The sequence below is a fragment of the Eutrigla gurnardus genome (assembly GCF_963514095.1).
Source record: "Eutrigla gurnardus genome assembly, chromosome: 23".
In the NCBI taxonomy this organism is placed as follows: domain Eukaryota; kingdom Metazoa; phylum Chordata; class Actinopteri; order Perciformes; family Triglidae; genus Eutrigla; species Eutrigla gurnardus.
In genome coordinates, this window is record NC_139934.1 from 15,176,336 (window position 1) to 15,201,286 (window position 24,951).

Genomic DNA, 24,951 nt, shown 5'->3' on the forward strand with positions numbered 1-24,951 from the left:
GCCACTCAAACTCTTTTAAATAAAGGAAAAACAAAAAGAAACCGTTAGAAAGGGTTCATCTATTGCATCACAGCAGCGTGATAACGGTCGATATGATCTTTAAGAAAAGAGCAGTTAATGTCAGTGAATATCGGTCTGCCACGACAGAAACCGACCATGTAAATCTACATCACACACACTAACACACACACATCATGCGTGACTTGCTCACACCAGCAACAGTTAGCGTGTTTCTGCAGACTGAGCCGGCGAGAATCTTGCACATTCTCCAGTTTTAAAGCCACTAAAAGCAGCTGTATTATTCAGCATTGAAGCGCCGTACGAAGGCCAGTTAATTATGCATAAGCCCACATGTTCCCATAATCTGCCCACTTATTCCAGAGGAGGATAATCTCTCGGCTGTGGCGTTTACAGGGACAACTGTTCCTCTCTACTCCTTTATATTTTATAAATCTTTTTCCGTCCCGACCTCCGCCGCTTGCATTAGGAGCGGCGCACTGTGAGTCAGGTCGGATCAGTCACAGAGGAACTACTACGACTGCATCGCGCCGATACGGCCGAGTGGAGAAAGCATCCGGGCTGATTTCTGACGCAGGAGCTAAAAGCGGAGCGGCTTAGTGTTAGTGTTGGTTTGTTTGTGTGATGGGATGGAGGGGAATTCTGTGAGAGTTTAAAGGGTGAGTCACCACTCAAAAAGAAAAAGGGACAGTGCCTAAAAGCCTTCACCGTGCAGGAGAGGAGCCATTTAAGAACAGGACGGTACAGTAACAGTGAAACACAAATGGCTGTCAGACTAAAAGGTACAACCCGGTGCTCCGTGTGATCGAAGCTCAGCTTTTTTTCATCTGAATAATTGATTTGGGGGATAAAATGTGAACATTTTCATTGTGGGTTTGTTTCCAGAAATATTTCATCGCACTTTTTTTTATATTCATGTTTTCACTTACAATCTTATCTGGAGGAGGTGTACTGGCTATGTAGCATTTCACCTCTCCTCTCTCCCCCTTCGCTGCATACTGGACCGGCTCACTGGAGATGAGGGGGGGACCTGCAACGAGAGGACACGGAATAAATGAATACAATTAATTACACTTTAAATGTCACAAACCGCAAAAATCATATAAGCCTGGTGTGTTTTCCCCTTAAAAAAACCTTCTGGTGTTCTGATTCCAACTTCCTCGTACTTTATTGTGGAGGGGTGTGGAACGTCAGATTCAGCAAATGCTCCTAACAATTCTGTAAATGGCCTGCGTAAACATGGTGAATGCCACCTGTGCTTAATGAGTAGCCACTCATGAGAATTGCACATTTGCATAATTAACGCTCCAATAAGGCTACGCGTCCTGCCCCATATGTCCCATACTGAATCCTGCTTTTGGAGATCCATAAAGGAAAGTCATATGGAACCGCAGAGCTGCTAAAACCGAAGAATGGAGACGAATAAGGAGTAATGCTGAGTAATCCTGCCGTCTCACCAGCGTCGTACTATCGCTGAACTAGAGTATGGCTCCATATGAGAAACGTCTCACGATCGATGACGCCAGGAGGCGAATCATTTAAGATGTTCATATTGATATTGTACAATCGCATCAATAACTCATTTGAATGAGTGGTGATGTCGTTAGGCTATATGAATACATTAAAATAATATTAGCTCAGAATTCAAATTGCACATGACTCCTATGACAGGTCTGGACTGATGGCAAATTGTGTTTGTACATAAGAGAACATTAAAAACTGAATCACTACGAATGGTTCATGAGGCTCATAGACCTTACCAAGCCAATCAATAGGAATTGTTTTATTTTCTAAATAAATGGCCAGCACTCATTGCTCCATTCAACTGTGTGGATGTTTTCTGACCGTTGACGGTGAGCGTGACCTCCGTCTCTCCGACTCCGATCCGTGGGACGATGGCCTTACACACGTACTGGCCGGCGTCCACTTGGCTCACCATCTTCAGATACAGCTGGTTGCTGTTACTCAGAACCTGTGGGGGAGTGGGAGAGGACACACATATAAACAAGACAGATCTGCTAAACAGGAGGGGATACACTAAATAAAAGCCCATATGGAGATAAGTAGAGGCTAATGTGTTGCACCTCCCCCATGTATACGTGTTATTGTAACAGATCATGGTGCATATTTGCACATCTGACCATATTTGAGTATGTGTGTCCCACCACTCTGACCCTAACTGGCTAACAATGCAAACTTGCACATACGCTTTTAACCCATCACAAAGGTTTTGCAGTTGCCTGGCAACCACATCCATTGGAAAATTAGCTGTGGGGAAATTATGGCTAAATTCGTAACCAGCTAGAGACAGAAATACCTGAGCAAGACTGATAACATCGATGTAGGTGTAAGCCTGACTTCATTTAGTGACAGTTTTAGTTTTATTATTGTTTGTCCATTTTGAGTAGATTCAAATTTAGAGGCATGACAGAGTTAGAGTTAAATTAAAGACAATTAGCTTAACTAGAAACAGGGGGACACAGCTATCCTGGCTCTCTCCAATGGTAACAAAATGCAGCCGCCAGCGAGAGCTAATGAATGCTTTAACCCCCATAAAAGCAGAATTATTTCTCTTCATTTGAAGTAAACCAACGAGACATAACATATTCATTAGTGAACATAAAAGTTGATGGTGGGCAGATTTAGCTATGTGACTATATTATAGCCATTTAATTTATTAAATGCAATCCAACCTTAGCGATAAAAGAAAATATAAGATGAAAGAGGAGAAAACGAGGCCATCGTCGCCAACAAGAGAAGAAAGACACCTCGCTGTGCAGACATTGCCCCTCAACGACGGGCTGCTTTTGTAAACGCGGGAGAAGAAAGAGTGAACTGTGAAAACAGTGTGAATAGGAGAACAGAGGAGAGCGTGGGCTCTTTGCTTCGTACCATGTTGGAACCCTTTTTGAACCAAGTGAGTGTGAGCGGAGGGTTCCCGGCCCATTTGCAGTTGAGGCTGACATCAGAGTCCACATCCACTGTTTTCGGCTGCGGCTCCACCAACAGAATGGGACCGACTGGAGACACAGAAACAAACGAGAGGTAATAACGCAGTAGGAGCACTGCTCAGAGGGAAAGGGAGGCAACAACATGCCGTTTCATCCCTCTGACTCCAGACGGATGAGCGGTGCGTGACTCACAGTGAACGTCCACCAGGATGCTGACGTTGGTCTTCCCCACAGCGTTGAAAACCAGACAGGAGACGGGCTCGGTGAAGAAGGAGTGGTCGGCCTTGGTGGTCAATACGCTCTCCCTGGCGCCCTGCAGCACCACGCCGCCTTTAGCCCAACTGGAGATGAAACATTGAAACAATGAGAACCCGAGAACAACCAAACCGTGAATATTAATATGTTCCTTTGGCCAATTAAGGTGGATTTAAGACGCTCTATTCAAAATAAAGAACCACAAATCATATTAAAGGTTCTCTACAGATTTCCAACCTTATCTATTGCTTCAACACGGCTCTCAACATGGCGCTATGTTTCCGTGGCGACACATATGAGTGCAGAACGGCAAGCCAGACTTCATTCTCTCCTCAGGTAGACTCCACTATATCTTTATATAGCAAATCGTTGTTTGCTGCTGTAATAACACTCTAAAGAACCTTTAAAACTAAAACTAAAAAAAAAAAAAAAACGTCTGCCCAGGGACAATGAGAATGTGCTCGTATGTGGATACACACCTATAGCCCATGATAGGAGGGTTGGCGTGAGCCTGGCAGGTGAAGGTGACTCTGTCCCCCTCCAGGACGGAGCGAGGCTCAATAGACAAGGTCACTGACGGCGGATCTGGTAGAGAGAGAGAGTCACATAACAACAGCCTTATTGCATCTAATATATGCTACAATCTGGAGGACAGTCGGATGCAAAATGGCTGCCATGCATTACTTAGTAATAGCGATAAAACATTCAGCAGCTGGCAGATGTTTTATGTTTCCAAATGTGAAGCTGTGCCGCTTTTAACGCGTCCGAAATGTTGAAAACACTCATGTGTGCGGTGATCAGCTGAGCAGTGCGATCATATACTGTGATAAAACTGGAATTCTTTCAACGATAATGTGAATGTTTTTTGCAAATACAATAATTGGAGTTGCGATCAGCCTCCGTCTGTCGTAGTTGACTGCTTACGGTGGACGTTGAGGGCGACGGTTGTGCTTTTGCCGGTGGGAACGGCCAGGTTGGTGGCCACGCAGCTGTAGTTCCTCCCGGTGTCGGTGTCGACGGGCTGGATGGGCAGGTAGCTGCGTGTGGTCACCCTCTTCCTGTCTGGAAGCACCTCCTGGATGATGGAGCAGAGAGGCATTGATGAAGCATGCGATACAGATACGATCCTGAATCCCATGAATGTGTGTGGTGAGATCGGCCCTCATACAGTGGTGCTGGCGGCCCCGTCCACCGGCAGGCCGTCTTTAAGCCACTCGATCATCGACGGCGGTTTGGCCCCGCGAGAAACGCAGCTCAGGTTGTAGGACTCCCCCGCATTCAGCAACACCTCCGGACCGCCATCGATCACCGGGTTGTCTGGGGGGACTGGAGCGGGAGAGGAGGGTGTTAGAAACACGCACGACGTCTTCCAGGTGTTGATGCACACAAGCGCTGACAGGCATGCACACAAACGTACTGAGGACGGTGAGTTTGGCCCTCCTGGACCTCAGGGCGGCGTCGGGGGCCTGGCACTCGTACAGCGAGTCGTCAGACAGGTCGGAGGACAGGATCTCCAGGTTGTACTGGCCCAGCTCCTGCACTCGCAGCACACGGTACCTGGGCCAGGCTGGGACACATTCAGACGGATTATTAATCCCAGTTTACGGAGCTCACACATAAGATTCAGGCCGTCGGGATGGATTGTATATTCGACTTGGGTGGCTTTTTATATCGATTTCAAGTTACAAGTTAAACAATGGGATTTAGTGATGGGATGAAGATATTATCGCAGATCAGAATTAAACAAACACATTACATCATGGTGAATTTTCCTTATCGGGATAATCGTGAATCTGACTTGATAAACATTGTCTGGTTTTATTTTGGTAGAGAGAGAAATAAAGCCTCATTTAAAAAACACAGCATCCAAAAATACATTTTTAAAAAGCATTTATTGATTTGTCCTTTATTTATGCAGAGACGAGTGATTTATGATCATCCTCTTTAAGATACAATCAAATATTGTTTTTTATTAAAAAGGATGTTCCCTAAAAAAACATGTGTCTTATTTGTTTCTTAACGAAAGTATGTTTTAAGCACATGTAGATGATTATCAGATAATGATGTGAATTGTAATTATTTTGGCCAAGATTATCATGACATGAGATTTTCATATCGTCTATTGTGATTATATTAGAAGTGACACAGATGTCAAAAAGAACAACAAAAAAATAAAATTCACCTTCTGCTTGTGTTTTAGTCCACAAAAACAAAAGTGCTAATCAAGATATTTTCTTCCTATTGTTCCCGTTGTTCTCTGTGCTGATGCTGCCGGGGAATTTATGTCTTTATGTCTTTAATAATCAAACTCTCAAAAACAAACTGCTAATGTGTCACGTCTCAGGATTCCCACAGACCATTAAAACTAAAATGCAACACGCAGCGCAGCCAACATCCGGTCTGTCATACATGAAAAAAAATATCCTTCATCAGGATAATTGACAACAGAGAGACACATGGTCACATGATGTGACAGACACATTCAAACAATTGCATGATGCACACACACACACACACACGCACGCAGCTCAGCCTTTCCCTTCCCCCATCTGCCACAGCTGTGTCGCTGCTGTACATTCTCACCATTAGGTGGCATCCATGCTCTCTCTCACCAGCAGGGGGGAAGAGACGAATGCATTATGACAGCAACGTTTTAGAGGACTCAAATCGACTCCAGTCCGCGGCGCAGAATTCATGTTTGCTGCCCAGACGTAGATCGCATGTGAAATTCTCTTTGTCGTCTCCATGTGCGGCGGCCCAACTCAGCTTCGCTGCTCGCCTAACCTTGTGTGTCCTTGTTCCCACATGCATCTGTGTGTGTGTGTGTGTGTGTGTGTGTGCCTTGTATATACGTGCATTTGCATGTGAAATGTTGAGGGCGAGAAAGCCTATGAAAAGCCCAGAGAATAGGGGGGGGGGGCAGAGGGACAGAGCCTCACACACACACACACACACACACACACACACACACACAACCGTGTGTATGTGTACGTGTGCATGAAGCGGCCAGGGTTCATTCACGTTTTTATTTAAAAGCTTTGGCTTGAAGCACCGGACCATTACAGTAACAATATGATTCACAGACAGGGAGGGAGAAGAAAGGGAGGGAGGGACGGACGAGGACGGAGAGGGGGAGAGAAAGAAGGGAAAGAAGGGTTGACGGAAAGAGGAGAGCGTGAGCTGAGCGTGTGTGTGTGTGTGTGTGTGTGTGTGTGTGTGTGTGTGTGTGTGTGTGTGTGTGTCAAGCTAGATGAGGGTTAGGACAGAGACAGAGAGACAAGGTAGACAAGTTAAATGAAGAATAGGAGAGAGGGCTCAGTGCAACAGAGGCAGCTGAAAGAAGGAGAACAAGAGGGGGAGAAAGGAACAAGGGAGCTTAGATGAGGAGGTCGCAGAGGAATAGCATGACAGACAGTGGGAGAGAGTGGAGGAGAGGAGGGGAGGGAGGAGAGGAGAGGATGATTACAAAGGCCATGAAAAAATAAATCCAAAATCATAGCCTGCAGTAGATGGGAAGGAGAGTAGAAGGAAAAAGAAAGGAAAGGAAAATGCGTTGCGAAGGATACGAAAAAAAGAAAGAGGGAATATTAAAGCAGCAACAACAGCAACATCAACAAAAATCAAGGCAGCGGCGTGTCGTGAATGATGCCGTCTCCCTCTGGACCAATCAGTTAAAAACATGCCCACTTGCTTTGACCGGTAATTGCACGGCCCCCTTTGGGCTGATCTGTGCCATCCAGAAAACGCAGCGATGAGATGCATCACATCCCCCAAGTTTTGTCAAAGTCACACAAGCTGCATCTTAAATTGTTGTTGACAGACGGGCAGGCGGGAGACTTAATAAATCAAAACTGGAGATTTCATCGCCGGGGACGAAAAAACACAAAGACAAACTGGAGTGAACCGCCGGGGCTACGCATGTTAGTTGACGGATATAACACATGTTAGCCAGTCAGTCGCCACCCACTGATGACATGACAGCGGTGATGATGATGTGATGCTCGGCAACCAAGCTGAATGGTGTCAATCTGTAAAGGGTGCCCAAGGGTGCTTCAGATTCCCATCAAGCATTGGATGATATGTGCAGAAGAAGCTGGCCAAAGTTAACCTCATCAACCTGAATAAGTGCACAGGTTGTCACAACATGGTGTGATGGGGTCGCCTCTAATGTCTCTTTGCCAAAACTGCTCTGCTGGCTCAAACTAGCTGAAAAAAAAAAAATTATCTAGTCAGCATACATTTGTCAGTCAAGGGCGAGGAAATGGTGTGCTGTGCAGTCAGCCCGATGTAAGTGGAGGTTTTTATTGTGACAATGAATATACGGCTGATTTAGCCTTTAGCTCAAATAAGTACAAAGCTGCTAACATGGCGTTAGAATGGTTTCATATTAGCTGAGTTATTCCATAATCTATCCACATAACCCGCGGTGACTGCAGAAGTACGCCCTGGGACACAAGCGCCCCTGGTGGGAAAACGCCGGGTATCGTCGACATGCACGCTGCAATATTGGCGCTCTTGCATTTGGAGTTTTTGTTGGGTCGAAAATATCCAATTTTATGCAGAGCTCATAAATAGCCCCTTGTCGGCCCCTCTGGACTCGACCACGAAACGTAGCACAACAGTGGTTTAAAGATTACCAGAACGAACTCCACACATTCACAACATTTACAGCATTAAACATGCTTCATTCTGTTCTCTTTTTTTTTTTTTTTGCTTTCTGCCCATAAGCGGCTCCAATCTAAAAGTATCAGCATCAGTTTTGAAGAAGGCATCTTAGTCACATGCTGATCAGAGCGAAGGAAGCCTGACTATGATGTCTCACCCCGGAGGTCCTCTCCGATGCCCAGAGCCAGGCCATCTTTGGTCCACTGAACAATGCCTGAGTAGTTGAAGACAACACAGGACAGGATCACCCTCTGGCCCCGCACCACCGACTGGTCTGCCGGCTCCTGAGAGAACCTCGCCGTCCACACTGGAGAGATGGGGGGGAAGACAGGGAGAAGTTAGAGACTGTAGAGTTACTGCAAAAACCACTGCATATACAGCATGTTATTGTATCTGTGGTTTTATGGATAATTGATTGGAAACTGCATCCCCCCCCCAGAAATGGAATGCCATCTTTGATCACACGTTGGCTTGCGGCCATTAACCGAGCAGCACGGAAAAGACAGAGGTGTCAAAGAAGAGGAAATCAAGAGCAAGAAGAAAGAGGACGAGACAAAGAGGTGGTTAATGCTGACTCAGGAGAGAAGAAGCGGGAGATCAAACAGCCAACTTCAGCCATCGGGTTCTTCACACCCCTTCTCTTCTCCTGACTTTTAAACTCCCCAGCCCTCCCTCTCCCGCCTCCCTCTGTTTCTCCCTTCTTCATTCCTCCCTATGAGTCACCTCCCAGGCTTCCACTCCACGACCAAAACTACAGTGGCCGTCATTGTCTACTCTCCCTCTCGTCTGTCGTCCACTACCACAGCAGATAGACGGGCGCTGTGCTGGCCCACCGTCCGCCTCCAAACAACAAGGGGGAAAAAACTCCAAGCCGCGCGATGACAAGTTGTAATTAGCTGTCCCTTGAAGACGCGACACACGTACAACAGAGAGAGAGGCGATCACCGTCATCTCGCTTTAAATTTTCACTCCGTCTCTCCCTTTCCATTTTTCTCCCCTCTCCCACTTGTTATTTCAAAGAATCTCGTACAGTAGATCATTAACCCGATCCTGCACATAGCCTCCTCCTCCTCCTCTGCCATTACCTCTCCTTCCATTCTCTCTAGAACGCTGTATGTCCTTTACCCAAATTGCTCTGCTTCACTCGCTGCTTTTTCCGATATGTATGCATCCCCCCTCGCCTCCTTCACTTTGTACATCTATAATGCTGTCTATGAACGTCCTTTTTGCCTGCACTGATTTCCCTCCACCGCTCCTCCACCACAGCATGTGCTAAATGCGCCTCCTTCTTTCTATATACATATATAATGCTGTATATGTCCTTTTACCCATAACGCTTTCTATTTCTGTGTTCCTCCTCCTCGCTGGTTGGAAGGGGTTTAGAGGCGGACTGTCACAACTCATTTATCACATTAAATATCAGCCCTCCAGCACTTTCTCTCCCTCTCTTTCTTTCTCATTCCCCCTCTCTCTCTCTTCTCTCACTTTTTCCCTCACTCCCTTTTCTTCACCTCCTACCATTTACATGTCTCCTTCTCACTTGTCCTCTCCTCTCCACTTTTTATCACCCCCTCCACCTCCCTCTTTCCCGTACACTCCCTCTCTCATTCCCTAACACTTCTCCCTCTGAGCCCTCCAGCGCTTTTCTGAAGGTTCCCATCTCTCTCACTATTTTTTAACAACTGCCATATGTCTCCTCTGCACCCCCACCGCCCGCCTCCCCATCATGACCCTCGGTCCCTATCTCTCACGTTTCCCCTCTCTTTCGTATACACAGACATGCACTCTCCCCCTATCATGTCAGATTTGGTGTGATTTGCAGAGGTACAATATGCCTCATAATACAAAAGAATCCAGTCATGCAAAAAGATTTCCTTACCAATCATAACAATGCCTTCTGACAGAGCAGCGCATTAATATTCCGAAGATAAAGGAGATGTGCGAGGAAACACAGTGGAAAGGGAATCAGATGCAGATGGAGCTTTGCAGCATGCATACCTAGAATAATTTAGCACTGAGCCGAAAATAATAATAACAGCGGCCCTTAATTTGCTCCCTGAGGAACACCCAAATGAACTAGATTAATAAACAAACATAGCAAAAACAATTGGCTATGAAAAGTTGGGAAGGAATCATGTCATGTAGGTCACAAAGTCTGTTAACTGTAAACATTGAGAAAATTCACCACAAGAATGCACACTTTCAACAGCCAGCCGTCACTATAGCTCAAAGTAACGCGGTGAAAATATTTGTCAGAGTACTGAAAAATGTTTTGGTCCCCCCATCCACAGTAGTACATTGCTTTGTTCACATGCTGGTACTCCCGTCTGTTTTACTGTAGATAATACACTCACTATAGATGTTTTTTTCTGAACTTTAAATTGTACTGTTGCTGATTTTGTCTTGAATATTTAATATCATAGAGAAACTCACCCAGCCATACTCAGCTGGCTCAAACTTGCATTTTCTGCCGCGTCGACCCAAGTCAGCAGTCAGGGCCCAAGGTGACGTTTCAAACAGACTAGACTGTATATAAGAAGTGGACGTAGTCATCGTCACGTCACCCTTTGGTTTGTAACGTATTTTAGTCATTTGATTTGACTCATTTAATGGCTAGCCTCTGAAGAATGACTGTGAGCTGCTGCTCAGCAGGATGTGTGCAGACAGGTCTAGAAATACAATACTGCTCAGTGATAGACTTCGTTCAGCAACCTAGAATTACACAAAGGCCAGGAAGGGCCAACATAGATTTTCACATCTAATTCAATGAATTAAATGTTTATTAAACCAGGGTTGGTTATTATCAGGACAGTGGAAACACTAACTGAGACCGATTAGGTGAATTCAACTAGTCTTAATTAAATGAAAGAGAGAAAAGGGGTGTTTTTCGAAAGAATGTTTCCCTTCTTGACATTTTGTGGCTCTTTAGCAGTTAAAATGCTTCACTATTCTTACCAGCGAGTTGCTAATGTTGTCTTTTTGCCATTTGGTGATGGGGAGGTAGTGAACAGTGGGTTTGTTTGAGCTTTTTCACTGGAAACAACTGCCTGCTGCTACGGAGAACAAGTTGCAAGCAGCAAAATCCCAATAATTTACTGAATGCCAACACGCCTCTGAAATATGAAAGGGACCACAGAGTCAGGTGATAATTCTCTGCACAGACAAAGATTTGTTTACTTAGTTTTGATAGGGCAGCATGTAAAGCAACCTTGAGTACCATATAAAGCACTATATAAATGTAATTTATTATTATTATTATAGTAGTCATGTTAGGGCTGTTCGATTTTGTCCAAAAATAAAATCTTCTCTCAAAATCCGATTTTCGATTACGATTACAATTATTTTGTGAAATGACAAAAGGCAAAGAAATTATTTCAAATATGCTGTTTTTTATTGTTTTATTGTTATTGTTATTTATTTCCCTATTGGGATTTGAGTGCAAACCTAGCTCTTATCAAACAAAAAAAATTAATGTAAAGAACAATTAAATTGATGAACTTTTGCCATCTGCCTTTGCTCCATGTTATCTTCTTGTAGACCTCTTGTAAACAAAAACAAAAAAACCCAATCCCTTTGGGATTAAGAGAAAAACCTCACTTTCACATGTATCTTAAGGTGTGTCCATTAAACAAAAATGAATGAATAAAGTTTAACTTAACTAAAAAATAGATTTTAAGATTTTCACGTTTTTAACATCGTCCTAACTACATAATCACGATTACGATTTAAAATCGATTAATCGAACAGGCCTTAGTCATGTGATCCACATAAAATTATATGCTTATTTTCTGAGAAATCTGGCATGTAAATGTCAATGTCAGTTGGCCGGGCCCCACAGTTTCAAACACGTATGGCAGTGATGGAGTGGTATTTAAGTTGTAGAATGAATAATCAGCAAGATCTTTTGAAAAACTAACATTAACAACAAAAAGTAATTCTAGACAGTATTGATTTGTTTTGCTTTCATTTCCTGTATGCACCCTAATTTGATAAAAAAAATAACCTTCTAATTCTAATTACTAGAATGTACAGCATGGATTTATAACATCTTAGGTCGTCAAAGCTTGAAAAGCCTTTTCTCAGACAAACATGGGTGTAACGAGATTTTAGCTGGGTTTAAACTACCACGCAACCTTGACAATAGCCTGAGGGCAAGCAAATCCTTTCCTCCACCACCTCAGATATGCTCACTGGAGGTATTCCCTCAACTGCCTCAGTAAACCACAAACATAATCCAAACTGAACACTCCTGAGTGGAGGCTAAACAATCTGCAGAGAAAAACACCCATGCAAAAGGCTGAGGACTGAAAACACTGACTCATTTAAACATGTGTTCATCGCCTTCTGATTTCCATATTACCCCGTTAACACTTGTCAACTTGAGTGTATGCGCTTGTGTGTGTGTGTTGATGGAGGAAATCTACGCGCAAAGAGCAGTCAAAGCAAAGGCAAGACATGAGAGTGTACGTTAGGGAGCTTGTATTCTTTCATTATGTGGGTTATGCTGCAGTGACAAATTTAGAGTGTGTCCTGATTTCCTTGAGTCACTGATCCCCAAGATACCACGGGAGACTCCGAGCACCCTGTCCACACAAAGACCACGGTCGCAGAGAGCTGCGACCATGACCACGCGCACACACATACACAAAAACAGGCAGCACAGATGACCTAACCTTCACCACATGGGCTAACCAGCGCACACACACAAACACAACCACAGCCCCAAACGTATAATCGACACGTAGAGGCGGTTTCCTGAACATGTTTTACACCGCGACTCAGACTAAACCGTCGGAGCGGAGCATCTCCATCCCCATTGGGAATGGGTCTCAGTTTAGTCTAGGATTAAATACAGCCCTAGTCAAAGTTTGTAAAGGGATTAGGATTAAGCTGGGGCCTAGGACAACAGCCCCTGCAGACAGTGCGACACCAACCTCGGCTTGTCAAAGCAGACACAAAGCCAAAGGCGAGCATGCACAGCTTGGCCGGGTGACTCACCAAAAGCATGGCCACACGCCGCCATAGTGTGAACCACCACAGCAATTTAGCCCATGAGCACCTCTCGCACCATGCGAAGGTGTTTTAATAGCAAGGTAATGAACCGTCAATTTGTTGCTGAAAATGACTGAAAGGGTCTACGCATGCAAAGATGTTTGGAGCTATTTTTAGTAAGTGTGCTGCTCATATGCCCTGTTTCTTAATTTGCCACACACCCTGCTGGTAGGTGGTGAATGTCAAAGCTTTGCTTTACAGCACTCAAACACGGGCTCGTCTCGTCCTTTGTCTTTGGGACAGGAGACGAGGTTGGACGTGATGCCGTGCAGTGGAGGCTTCTGGGAAAGCGTCACTGAAGGTATTCAGTCTCATTAAGTCAGATGCTATTAAATAAAATGGCATTTGTATGGATTGTTTTGCATCGATGCAATCATCTTTGTGTCTGGCCCCCTCCCCGAACCCCTCTGTACCCCTCTGACAAAGTCCCTCTGCCTCCCTTTCCCTCACTCCTCTCCAGCCAATCCCGCGCTTTGGCTGGATCACAGACTTGCGTCACCATAGCAACAGCTGACGTGTAAAGTAACTGCCCAAAAAAAAAAAGTTTTCTGTACGAGTGTGTCTGCGAGCGCACACGCGTATGTGCATCTGTGTCTGATGAAATCCTCCCCAGTGCTCGGTACATCCATTTTTCTGGGAAAAAAAACATTTTTCAATGACCTCATCCTCCCTCCACCTATCCAATTAATAGTCAGGCGGGCCGCACTGGTCTCTCATTATTTCTCTCTTTTCCCCTCCCCACTCCCGTCACTGTTAGTCAATCCGCTCCAAATTGATTTTGTTATCTGTCTAATTCCATATCGCCGCCGCGTGTGGCCGATGTGTCGGCGTTACGGAGGGGCCGCCGGAAAATGAGATGCAGGAAAACGGGAACAAAGAGACAGCGAGGTCCACAGACACAGAGCTGTGAAGTGTAACGGAGGGGGATGACATCATTGTTTCAGGACAAAGTTGCAGACACGGGAGTCATGCGGCACTCACTTCGCCCATCGTTTCCTGCATATGACTGTACATACGTCCAGGGGTCAGTCCGTCAGTCAGTCCGTCAGCCAGTCCGTCAGTCAGTCCGTGACTGACAGATGTTTGCGTCTGTAAGCGTGTGCACAAGATCCATCGGACGTTACTGATGGAGTTTTTAAATTCAGAAAACTGATTCAAATCACTAGTTTTGTTTTCCCAAAAAGATGACCGGGAAACATGAGGATTTTTTAGTACAGAACTGGAGTGCATTGTTACTGTATCCATTCTTTATTCACATAGCCTTTATACATTTTTATGAATGTTTATATGGTTTAGGCACTATTATGTTACTTATTTATACATCCACGCTATGCACAACAAACACGGCAAATCTTACCAAGTATATTTGTCTAATTACTTGTCAAAATATCTCATAGGGGCTTTTTTTAGACAATGCATCTTGAATATTTTATGTGAAGAAATATACATTTTGAGGATTGCAGGCTTATTATGACTTATTACGTGGGATTTTATTGTTGATCACGATCATAAAAAACTGATAAGTTGATTGTGGTGGATTTCCATTATTAGTGACATAAAAAGCTGTCTACCTTTATTACAGTATACAATCATAGATTTTTTTATTTATCCTTTATTTATGCAGGGAGACCCTATGATTTATGAATATCTTATTTAAGATTATTTGGTAAAAGGGTTGTTCACTTAAAAAGATGCGTGTCTTATCTGTGATGTAGCATGTTTAAGTGCCATTTTGAGAGTTTTGAGGATATTTTGATGATAATCAGGATAATATTCTGATTCGCAATTATTTTTGCCAGGATAAATGTAACATGGAATTTCAATATCGTCCCATTTTTAAATGTCACAACACTAGTGAAATATAGCTAAAAATGACCTTTCATAGCTAATTTCAAGATCTCCTTTTACCTTGAAATGTCTAAATATAACGTATGTTTTCAACCTTTTTTTTTTTATCCTTGACTCAGTGATTCATCTCCAGCCTACATGTCAGAAAATGGTGAAAAAACTCCCAATGCAATGTCTTTGAAGCCATGACCTCTTGAATCTTTTGTTAGACTATTGGGTGATGTCATGATGACTATGTGAACTATGTACTTATATAGTTTGTGGACTACAGTTTTTAGGCTGTTTTGGACATCGGCATCTGGTTTTTTGGAACATGAAAGGGTGAAGTACAATCGAATACCACATTTTAGTCATCATTAACTTTCAGGAAGTGAAACACGCTGTGAGGGTTAAAGTTTGACAGATAAAACACAGACTACACACATCAATGCCGGGGTAGAAACCTGTCAATCACAAGGTAGCCACGCCCCAAAGCATACCCTGCTTTATAGTCTATTTGACTCTAAATGGACCATAATTTACTAAATACTACCAAACTAGCAATTGAGTGCATAAACCCATGTTTATAATGTTTACTGAGATAATAAATCAAGAGACAAGTAGGGTCATTTTCTCATAGACTTCCATACAAACCGACAAGGAGTCGCCCCCTGATGGCCAGCAGTGAGAATGCAACCGGACATTGCCTCCTGGTTTTGTTCAACCAGAGCCCAAAGATATTCAATCTGCTGACATAAGACAGAGAAAAGTACTAAATCCTCGATCGTTGTTGTCAATTCATACTCTGTCAGCTCTAAACTCTAAATATGCAGTACAAGAGGGGATGGAGTTTCTCCCTCTATTAATCCGGCTGTGGGAACTCTACCACCTGTGCCTGCCTTCTCTCAACAACATGGCTGCCTCGCAGGACGGCCATATTAACCCGTAACCATGGCGATGGCGCTATAGGAACGAGCAAGAGACATAGATGGAGAGAAGTAGCGAGTGAAAGGAGGCGTCCCACTGAGTCCGCTGACACCATGTCACTCAAACACAAAGGTGACTCCCGGAGGTGGGGACGGCGCAGAGGGAAGATCAGGGCCGAGAGGGGAGAAAGATCCAGAAAGAGAAAGACACAGACTCCTTCCTTTGTTTGCCGCATTGTCTGCCTGCTCGCTCCCTTCCTCTGTCACCTTACCTTGCCGTCCTCCCCCTTACTAGCAGTCGGCGACCTCTCTCTTTCTTCATCCCTTTTGTGGCCTTGCCCCCTTCTCATTCTCTATTCACTTGCTTTTGTCTGACCAGCATCTACTTAGAAACGATCACTCTTCCTTCCCTCCACCCAGCACCTTATTCCCTCCTTGGGCTACCTTTCCAAGTTTCTCTTTCCCTTCATCACTCTGCCCTCTCATTTATTCTCCCCATTACTATCAAAATGGTTGCTGTGGAAACAGGTTTATTTGGAAATGGCGGGAGGGAAATTATTCCGCCATTGTCCGTCCACTCTGATAGCGCCATGTGCATGAGAGCGCATACTCCCGTCGAGGTGTGCGCGTGAATGTTTGTGCGGGCAGTGTGTGTGTTTGTGTCTGTGAGGCTCCACTCACATCTGAAGAGGTTTATTTGTACTAAACCCCTGTTACAGACATTGTTACCATAGCTACAGCCAGTGAGGACCACTGACACAATGACAGACACAGTGGCCATGGCAACCCCAGGATCAGTGGTGGGTAATATGATAATTCACGGACGAGGCATCTGACATATTACGGGCACATGAATATGCTCAAGTGCTGAAAAGCCGGCCCGCCGCTCGTAATCCACGAGCCTTTGTGCGGCCAACATGCCGAGCGGCAGACAAAGAATACTCTGCTGTAACCAAGGGTGACCAGAACTAACAATAGCTGTCCTCTGGATAAGCTTGAACAAGGGGATACATACATATCAAGCTGCTACTCTGCAGCAGTGCGCTGTGTAGTGTGTAGCACAAGGGTCGCCACAGAATTCAACCGGCACAATCGATATCATAATGAATCAATGATTCCAGGCAGTAGTCCCCCATTGATTTTGGGCAGCGACCCATTCCTAAAGCCACTCTGCCTCCAAATGCCACGTGACCTAGCACGTAAACATCTGCACCATCAGCTGTGACAGCTTACAGATGGCCTGCCGATCCACCTCACGTTACACTACGGCATGGTAATGGAATCCAGCAGCAGGACTTTTTACAAGCAGCGTCCCATCGATAAATCACCTCCTCCAAGGTCTGCTTTAATTCAATCCAGGGTAATCTTATTTTATTGGTATGTACCGTAGCTTCTTGCAAAGTCATCTGTCACAAACCATCCAATAAAAGCCAGGGGCCTTGACCTCCTGGAGCAAAGTAATATTCATACAGAGGCCCTCACCAATATCGCCACCAGTGCAACTGTCACTTTGAAGAGGAGGCTTCTTTGTTGAAAGCAAACACAGAGGTCTACTATATTCTTATACCTTCAAAACCATCTGATGACCCCCTCGAGGGTGCCAACCCCAGGTTGAGAACCGCTGGTGTGATAAATGAGGAGAATAATATGGGCCAAAATCTTTTCAGAAAAACAATTAATTCTAGGTTTTTTTGCTATTGTAATGGAGGAGCATGCATATACTGCAGTAGCTGCCATGGATTTGTATTAATTTGTTATTTTTTTGTTTTTATTACTGGAGCACTTATTGCATATGACACACACTCACCAACATCTGAAAAGGGAGTCTGGGGATTGGATAAAGAGTGGGGGAACTTGAGACGATCCCCTCCCACGGCCAATCACCCAGTCACTGGGAGCTAAGCTAAGCTAACCCAGCTAGGACCTAAGGCTCCACTACCCAGCATGCTCCTGGCTGTCTGATGTGTGGTAACAGGAAAATAGTATACATGAAATAAGACTCTATATGTCTATATAAGGCTAACCCAGCAACGGGAGGTCGTCTCTTTATGGGGACTGCTTGATGGACGGACTGCCGGACAGACCACTGGGTTCTGATGGGACATGAGGAGGTGGACTCAAACTGCATTAGTCATCAAACATTGTCAAAGTTGATGGACAGTGTTTCTCTGAATATTTAATGTTGGGATGCTGGCCATGTTAACGATCCAAAGATGTTTTTGTTGCTGCTGTTAAAATCCTCCTGATGCCAATTCCAAAAAGTACACCACTGTTTTTGTTTTTTGTCTTGTTTTTCTTGAGTAGTTAATGGGCTACAACTGCTTTTTGTCATGCATTCCTGTGTGGGAAAATAACAAACTATCCCTTTCGATGTACAGTTTTAGACAACAGTGTGCTTCCAATTTTTGTGACGTTTGTCCCTTTCTTGTTTCAACACTTTCTTGTTTCATGTCGTCATTGTTGTGGAGAGGGCGGATTCAAAGGTCTGGACCACAGACTGTAAGAAATGGATGACATCCATTGGTTTGTGGACTATGGTTTTTAAGCCTCGAGTTCGGCATTTTGGCCGTCACCATCTTGGATTTTGGCCTTTACCATCTTGGCACTTTAAGGGTCATTTTCTCATAGATTGTACAGTACAGTATACAGAGGAGTCACCACCTGATGGCCAGCAGAGAGAATGCAAGTTTAAGGCACTTCAGCTTTGGCTTCACTTTTCAAAACCGGAGATTGCAGCCTGGTCTGGACTCAACCAAAGTAGGGTCCACAAATAAATTGTTTACCCATTTTGGTGTGGAAGAACTTGCCAGCAGAGATGCCTTGACCTTAACCCCGTCATCCATCTGTGGAATGAACGAGAACGTCAAATGCAAGCCAGGTCCTATCACCCAGCCCCAGCGTTGGACCTCACTAATGCTTTTGTGGCTGAAAAGGGAGGCAACTTCCAAAAGAGAAAAGAAGAGTGGATCCTGTTACAGCAGCACATTAATGCCCATGGTCCACACATTCAGACACAAAGAGTATCCATCAAGATGAAATGAGAGGATTTAAAACCGAGGAAAGCCTAAGGTGGAAGTAATAACATGAGTACACTAGGTTAAGGTAAACCTCCAGGGTATAGTTAGGCTGACAGTGGCCGTCTTCGACAAAATAATGCATCTGCACAAAATGGTTTTAATGACTGTATTTAAAGGCCATTGACGATTATTACTGCTAAGAGATGGCTCACTCATTATTTGTAGTCGGCAACAATTTAGCCTCCAGGCTGTTATATTACATGACGAGGAGACGGCCGTACTTTGGTAACCAATTTAGTTGGACGGCTGACCCTAATGTTGTTATCGTAAAGGGAAGATGGATGGAGTAGGTTGAATCCCCCCCCCCCCTCTCCCTCCCTCTCTCTCGGCCCTGTCCCTGTAGAAGAGCAGAAACTGGGAGAGCGGAGAAATGAAGTGACATCATCAGCTTCAGCCACATTCCTGTGGAAGGAGGGGGTGAGGAGGGGGGGGGGACGGAGGAGGAGGAGGAGAATGTCCCAAAACTTTTGAGGTTACAGGACCGATATCCCCCCTCCCCCATTCCCTTAAACACGCACACGCACACCCATTACCCCATTCTCTGTGCGTACGCATGTTTTCCAGTGCATGTGTGTGTGTGTGTGTTACAGTACATGGGCTCCTCTTCCTCATCATGCGCTCCCTGTTTTAATTCATGTGCTTCTCCTCCTGTCCCCTCCCCCACCGCCTCCCCACCACCACTCATACCACCCCCTCCCCTCCTCTCTTTCTCTCTCCACCGACCAGAGGAATGCAAGAACCACATCTGGAACTTATTAGAGAGCAAGAGAGAGAAAGGGGTAGATGGAAAGAGAGGGAGAAGTAATGGTGGGGGGAGGAGGAGGAGGAGGAGGAGAAAGAATCAGATTGAAAAAAAAAGTCCAGGAGGGGACAGAGAGAGAGGGAAAGAATGAACTTTGGTAGGCAGAAAAAAAAAAGCTCATGTTTGGGAGAGAAATGCAAAGAAGCGAAGAAGAAAGTTAACAGCAACAGCGATTAATGCCAATTAACCTCGGCGGGGACGGGGCAGGAAAGAGCTCGGCTGGCACCTCAGACGTGGGTTCAATCACTCCAGATTCCAGCGCAAATGTAGCCTTTGAACCGGCCTCGACCATATTCTGTCTGAATGAGCAGCTTCACTGTCCCCTCTGAGGGAGCAGTCAGGCCTGAGTAATAGTCCCTTTCTCTCTGCCGCTGGCCTCCCGACCACTCCTCCTCCTCCTTCTTCCTCGTCCCTCTCTCCTCTCTCCCGGCTCGCGTTCTCTTTTCATCCAGCACACCCTCCTCCCACACTACAATACACCCCCCCCCTCACCTTAAAAACAAACCCCCCAAAAAAACTCCAATCACTCCCCATCAGACTTCTCCCACCTGCCCGCAAGTCTATCCCTTTTTGTCCCCCTTCTTCTCCCCCAAACAACTTTTGCTGTAACCTGCCCCACCCCCCTCTCCATCACCCCAAATTGGTCCTCGCTGCAGAATGTGGCCGTGCTGTTTGTGAAAACAAGGTCAATAGATTCAGTCAGATGTGATAAAGTGTTCCTCTCTTGCTCAGGGGACTCTGCATAAAGAAACATTTTTAAGGGGATGTGGGTTTTTTTTTTTTTTCTCTTTCGTCTATTTATAACTCGATGCCCCCCGGCCTGTCAAACACAATCAGATTATGGTGCCGTCAAATCCTGGGGCTTCACTTAAGGAACGTTTATGTAGCTGTTGAGTTTTTGATTGGATTTATCTGACCAGAAGTTTGATAATGAATACATTTTCTGAAAAGCATTATAGGACACCCGTGTCCAGAGGAATGCCCTTAAACAAACATACCAACAGAGCAGCAATCACCATGTCACACATTGACAAACACCCGCCGGGACAGAAATGCCAAGAATTTGTTGATTGAACTGAACCCGATGGGGAACAACAGGCGCGGATGTACATTATAACATTACGGGCTCCATTCCCAGACTGAGCTTTACAACTGGTTCAGTGATTGCGTTCAGTGGCTGATGTCAATTAGAGATGCTTTTCGGAAAAATACGCTTCGTTCAGATCCCGTTAAAAAAAACGTGACCCGAATTTGCGTATTAACGGTAGGATGCTCCGGAGCCGTATCCCGCTCACACTGGGATCGAAATTAAAAACAGACTTCTGCCTCGCTACATATGTCACTCCAGATCTACACCGTGAGCCGGAAAGGGTTCAGTATAGCAGCACAAAATGGTTGGTTAGCCTTGAATCCACGGCAGAACGCTTTCAGAAAGGTTCATGGGACTGTAATAGTTCTATAAGCCATAATCCACCAGACCCTCATTGGAGGATTTTGTTAAGTTGGAGTTTCTAGGTGGCACTTTTTTCCTCCATCAGCCACACCTGCAGCTACTACTGCTCATGTTAAATCTCTCCCAGCCATTATCTGAGCACGAACTGGTCCTCCCCAGTGCCGTTTTAGTGGTTATTACAGCCCACTATGCCCCATCCTTTACGAATCAACCTTAATGTTTGAATTTCCCTAGATCTGCATGAGCTTAATGACACGGAGGTCTGACTTTACAAGATTAGCTCCGACTTACGACTCTGTTCTTTTATTTATCCCGAAAACATAAAACACATTACTTTCTGTGTGATAGAGGATTTGTTTGCCCAGATTTTGTGTACTAGCAGTATATAGAGTCACTGTATAAGAACAGATATATCGAAAGTGGAAAAATTGGAATTTAGATTAAAATGGGAATCACTGGCAATAATGCATCAAATGTAGTAAATCATCAGATTTAACAGTGTTTTAGTATCTCACTGCGTCCTTTATAAGGCTTTCCTAATTCTTCATTGTTTTTTTGAGCTAATACAACCCACTTTGAGTCATTAACATTACACATATAGTCCTAAAACCACAACCGTGCTGATCAAACGCTCCTCAAGCAACCCTTTTACCCCCCAAAATATGTATCCGACTCTTACAAAATCTGAATATTCCCTTTGCTGCACACAAACACAGGAAAGCGTCTGAGGTCTGAGTCACAGCTGTGTGATTCAGGGCCGGAGCGTGGAGCCTCCGTCCGCACAAAAGCACAGAGGCTGACAAATGGCACACCTGCACTGGAGCCTTTGTCCGAGTCAGCGTTTGAGCCTGGACCGACTGGGCCGTAGGTGCGGCGCCGCGAGTCCAACCACAGGGCTCTCCTGCTCGTTAGGAAGTCCAAGGCGTGTGTTTGCAATGAGGGATCGTGCAGTAACATTTAACAGCTGCATTAATAGCTGGACTTATTATCAGCTTGCTATGTAGATACAAGCCCGGGGTACGAAATCAATCACTCCAGGGGTGTTGCTAATGGAGATTATAGTGAATCTAAATAACTCAAAAAACATTCAGATTCACCAAAGCTTTTAATTAGCTGCTCCACTAATAACCATCCAATCATTAGCACTAGTAGGCAATTACATGTATGCAAATTACAGACCATGAAATACTGTTTTACTTGTCTAATGAAGAGATAAGAGACTGGCTGCTCTTGAGAAAAATGCTCCCGAACTCAACGCAAGTATTTTCTCCTTTGAGGTTGATATTCATTTCAGCTCCCTCTCTCCCTCTCTCCGTCTTTCCGTCTTTTGTTTTTCAAACCCAAATGCACAGTTCAACATATATCCTTACATTCAAATCTCACGGAACAAAACGCTGCTAATCTCGTCTTCGGGAAGGCCTTCGAGAGCAAATGTCTTTGTGGTCGAGAGTGTGGAGTAATAACGGACTTTACAGTCGTAACACAGACAATAGGACACATGGCTACATGTACGTAGGCTTTGTGTGTGTGTGTGTGTGTGTGTGTGTGTGTGTGTGTGCACACACATCTGCAAGTGTTACGGAGCTAGTCATGTGGACTGAACGGTTTATGAGTGGACAAACAGGGCAACAGCATGTGACAGTAAGAAAGGGTCTCGATGGAGGCGGCGGGGGGGGGGGGGATCGACAGATTGTGTCATACGTGGATTCCTGATTAGTCGCTGAAAAGAAGCCTGCTCCTTACTGTACGTGTATCGTGGTGTGCTTGTGTGAACCCCCAACGACACGCTATGGGTGGATGCCGAGCACGGCGAGCCCGGCTGAGAGACACAAAGCCCGGCAGACACGGTGACATCATCCCTTTCCATACCTTCCCTTCGCCGAACACGCCCCCCCCCCTACCTTTGATGAAGTGGTGGACTGGCCCGGCCAGCAGCCAGCCGTGTGCACGCTCTCGGTCAGTCAAGGTAGACAATAGGGAGGGGGAAAAAAGGGAGGTTTGCTGTGGACGCGCTGCCATGACGACACACACAGATGTGGCTCGATCAAACAGGTAGCTTATAGAAATTACAACCATCCTCTCCTCCTCCTCCTCCTCCAGCCTCCCGTCTCCCAGCAACTACAGCTGTGATCATCATAAGCCAATAGCCTACCTGGCACCCCACAGGTATGGAGGGGGGGGGGGGCAGATGCATGGGTGCTTCTGCTGCTGCATACGCCTCATTGTGCTGTTGAAATGCACGGAGGAAGGCAGCAGAGAGGGTGAAAATGGGCTGTGTGTCAGACACACAGGTAGGACATGAGGACGGGGAAGGGGGTAGTGTGTGTGTGTGTGTGTGTGTGAGGGGGTGAGACAGGGAGAAAGCTGTCTGTCACTACAGGGGCTGGTAGCAGTGGTCCCATTGACTGACACGCCATTCAGACAGATAGCAGTGTGGAGGTGCTGCTGGCATGTAGAGCAGCGCTGGTCAATCACTGTCATTCCCGTCACGTCCTCAGCGCCTCACCACGGCCCGTCTGAATAACGGCACCGAAGGTTTGTCATACGCAAAAGGTCATTCGTCCCGGTGGGCGCGCATGCACCAGTCATGTTCAAGTTGGACGCACGCACGCGCCCCACCGAGCGCGTGTACTCGCACGCGTGCGGAGGCGTGCGACAATGATCATTAAAAAAAAAAAAGAGAGAAAAAAAAAAGTGCGGTGATCCATTGCTGCGGTGCGGACACGCTGTCACACGCGCGCTCGGTCGCTCACACGTAGCTGCACGTGCACGAACACGCGCGCACACACACACACACGCCTAAGGTGATCCATTGCTGCGGTTCATATGGGAATGCTGTGAAATCACGTTACGTGGCTTTTTTTTTATCTCTTTCTGAAGACGCCAACGGCGGACTCGGTCCGCGTTGAAGCCTCCGCGGTTTCACACATCACATTCAAACATTCGCTGCGTATTATGGCGCTGGGAAGGAGAGAAATGCCGTCTTACCAGTTTGAAAACTCAACACCAAACTCAGGAGCAGCAGCCTCTGCATGGTTCAGCCGACCAATAAGTCCGTTATTGGCTCAAACCTCCGTGAGGACAGCATCAAAAAGCGGGAGTTTACTGACTTTTATAGTAATGATACAAATAAGAGTAATCCTCCTGCGTCGGTCCTCCTCGTTTGTCCTCTGACTCGGCTGGACTCGCTCGGCTTTACAGCATTTCACTGCTTTTTCCACCTCTCTCCTCTTTGCTCTCCAGCTCTCCGTTTTCTACGCTACGCTGAGGCGCTAAGCTAGCAGCGACGACACCGGGAACATCCGGTCAGTTCCTTCACAATAAAATCCACCTTCGTCAAGTCACAGTATACATTGATAGAACAATTTGAGAAATATATGTTTCATACTTAGAAATAAAGAATATGTCCTTCAAAATAAAAGCTTGCACAGCTTTTGTCCTTAAACTCTTTTCTTTTGAAGGAAGATAATTCCCCCCCCCCCCCCCCAAAAAAAAACACTTCATACAATTTTTCTGAACTTTTTGGAGACAATAAGACAATACTTTTATGTTTAGAAAATGTGGAAAATAAATTCAAATGAATGTTTATAATTCAATAATTATAATGGGGGGCGGGGGGGGGGGGGGGGGGGGGGGCGGGGGTCCATATCTGCCATACTTATTTACTTATTTACGAACTGTACATTTACACGACCTTCCTTTTAAACAAAAGGAAAGCTCTCAAGGCAACTGAAATGTTATAAATCAATAATACATATACATTTGAAGATAATGTATATAAAATATAATAAAAATTCACCCAATTTGACCACGCTCTACTTCCGGTGCTATAATCTCTCTGACTTGACGTCATATTCTCATTAACGGGGCATTCCTCTCTCTCTCTCTCTCTCTCTCTCTCTCTCTCGCTCTCTCTCTCGCTCTC

At 45.3% G+C, this 24,951-nt stretch overlaps 1 protein-coding gene across 2 annotated transcripts in view; it reads right to left on the reverse strand.

Moving 5' to 3' along the window:
• Window positions 1–24,248, reverse strand: part of kirrel1a (kirre like nephrin family adhesion molecule 1a) — a 31,681-nt gene extending 7,433 nt beyond the window's left edge. Inside the window, exons 1-10 of one of the 2 annotated variants that reach the window (XM_084003308.1) lie at window positions 24,015–24,248; window positions 8,047–8,196; window positions 4,642–4,791; window positions 4,393–4,550; window positions 4,149–4,299; window positions 3,704–3,809; window positions 3,162–3,310; window positions 2,911–3,038; window positions 1,864–1,990; window positions 948–1,048 (exon numbers count right to left, since the gene is read on the reverse strand). In XM_084003308.1, coding sequence (XP_083859434.1) covers window positions 948–1,048; window positions 1,864–1,990; window positions 2,911–3,038; window positions 3,162–3,310; window positions 3,704–3,809; window positions 4,149–4,299; window positions 4,393–4,550; window positions 4,642–4,791; window positions 8,047–8,196; window positions 24,015–24,060 — 1,266 coding nt within the window. In that variant the 5' untranslated portion in view covers window positions 24,061–24,248. The remainder of the gene's footprint in view (window positions 1–947; window positions 1,049–1,863; window positions 1,991–2,910; window positions 3,039–3,161; window positions 3,311–3,703; window positions 3,810–4,148; window positions 4,300–4,392; window positions 4,551–4,641; window positions 4,792–8,046; window positions 8,197–24,014) is intronic. The other variant, XM_084003309.1, reaches the window with a different exon arrangement.
• Window positions 24,249–24,951: the final 703 nt, after the last annotated feature.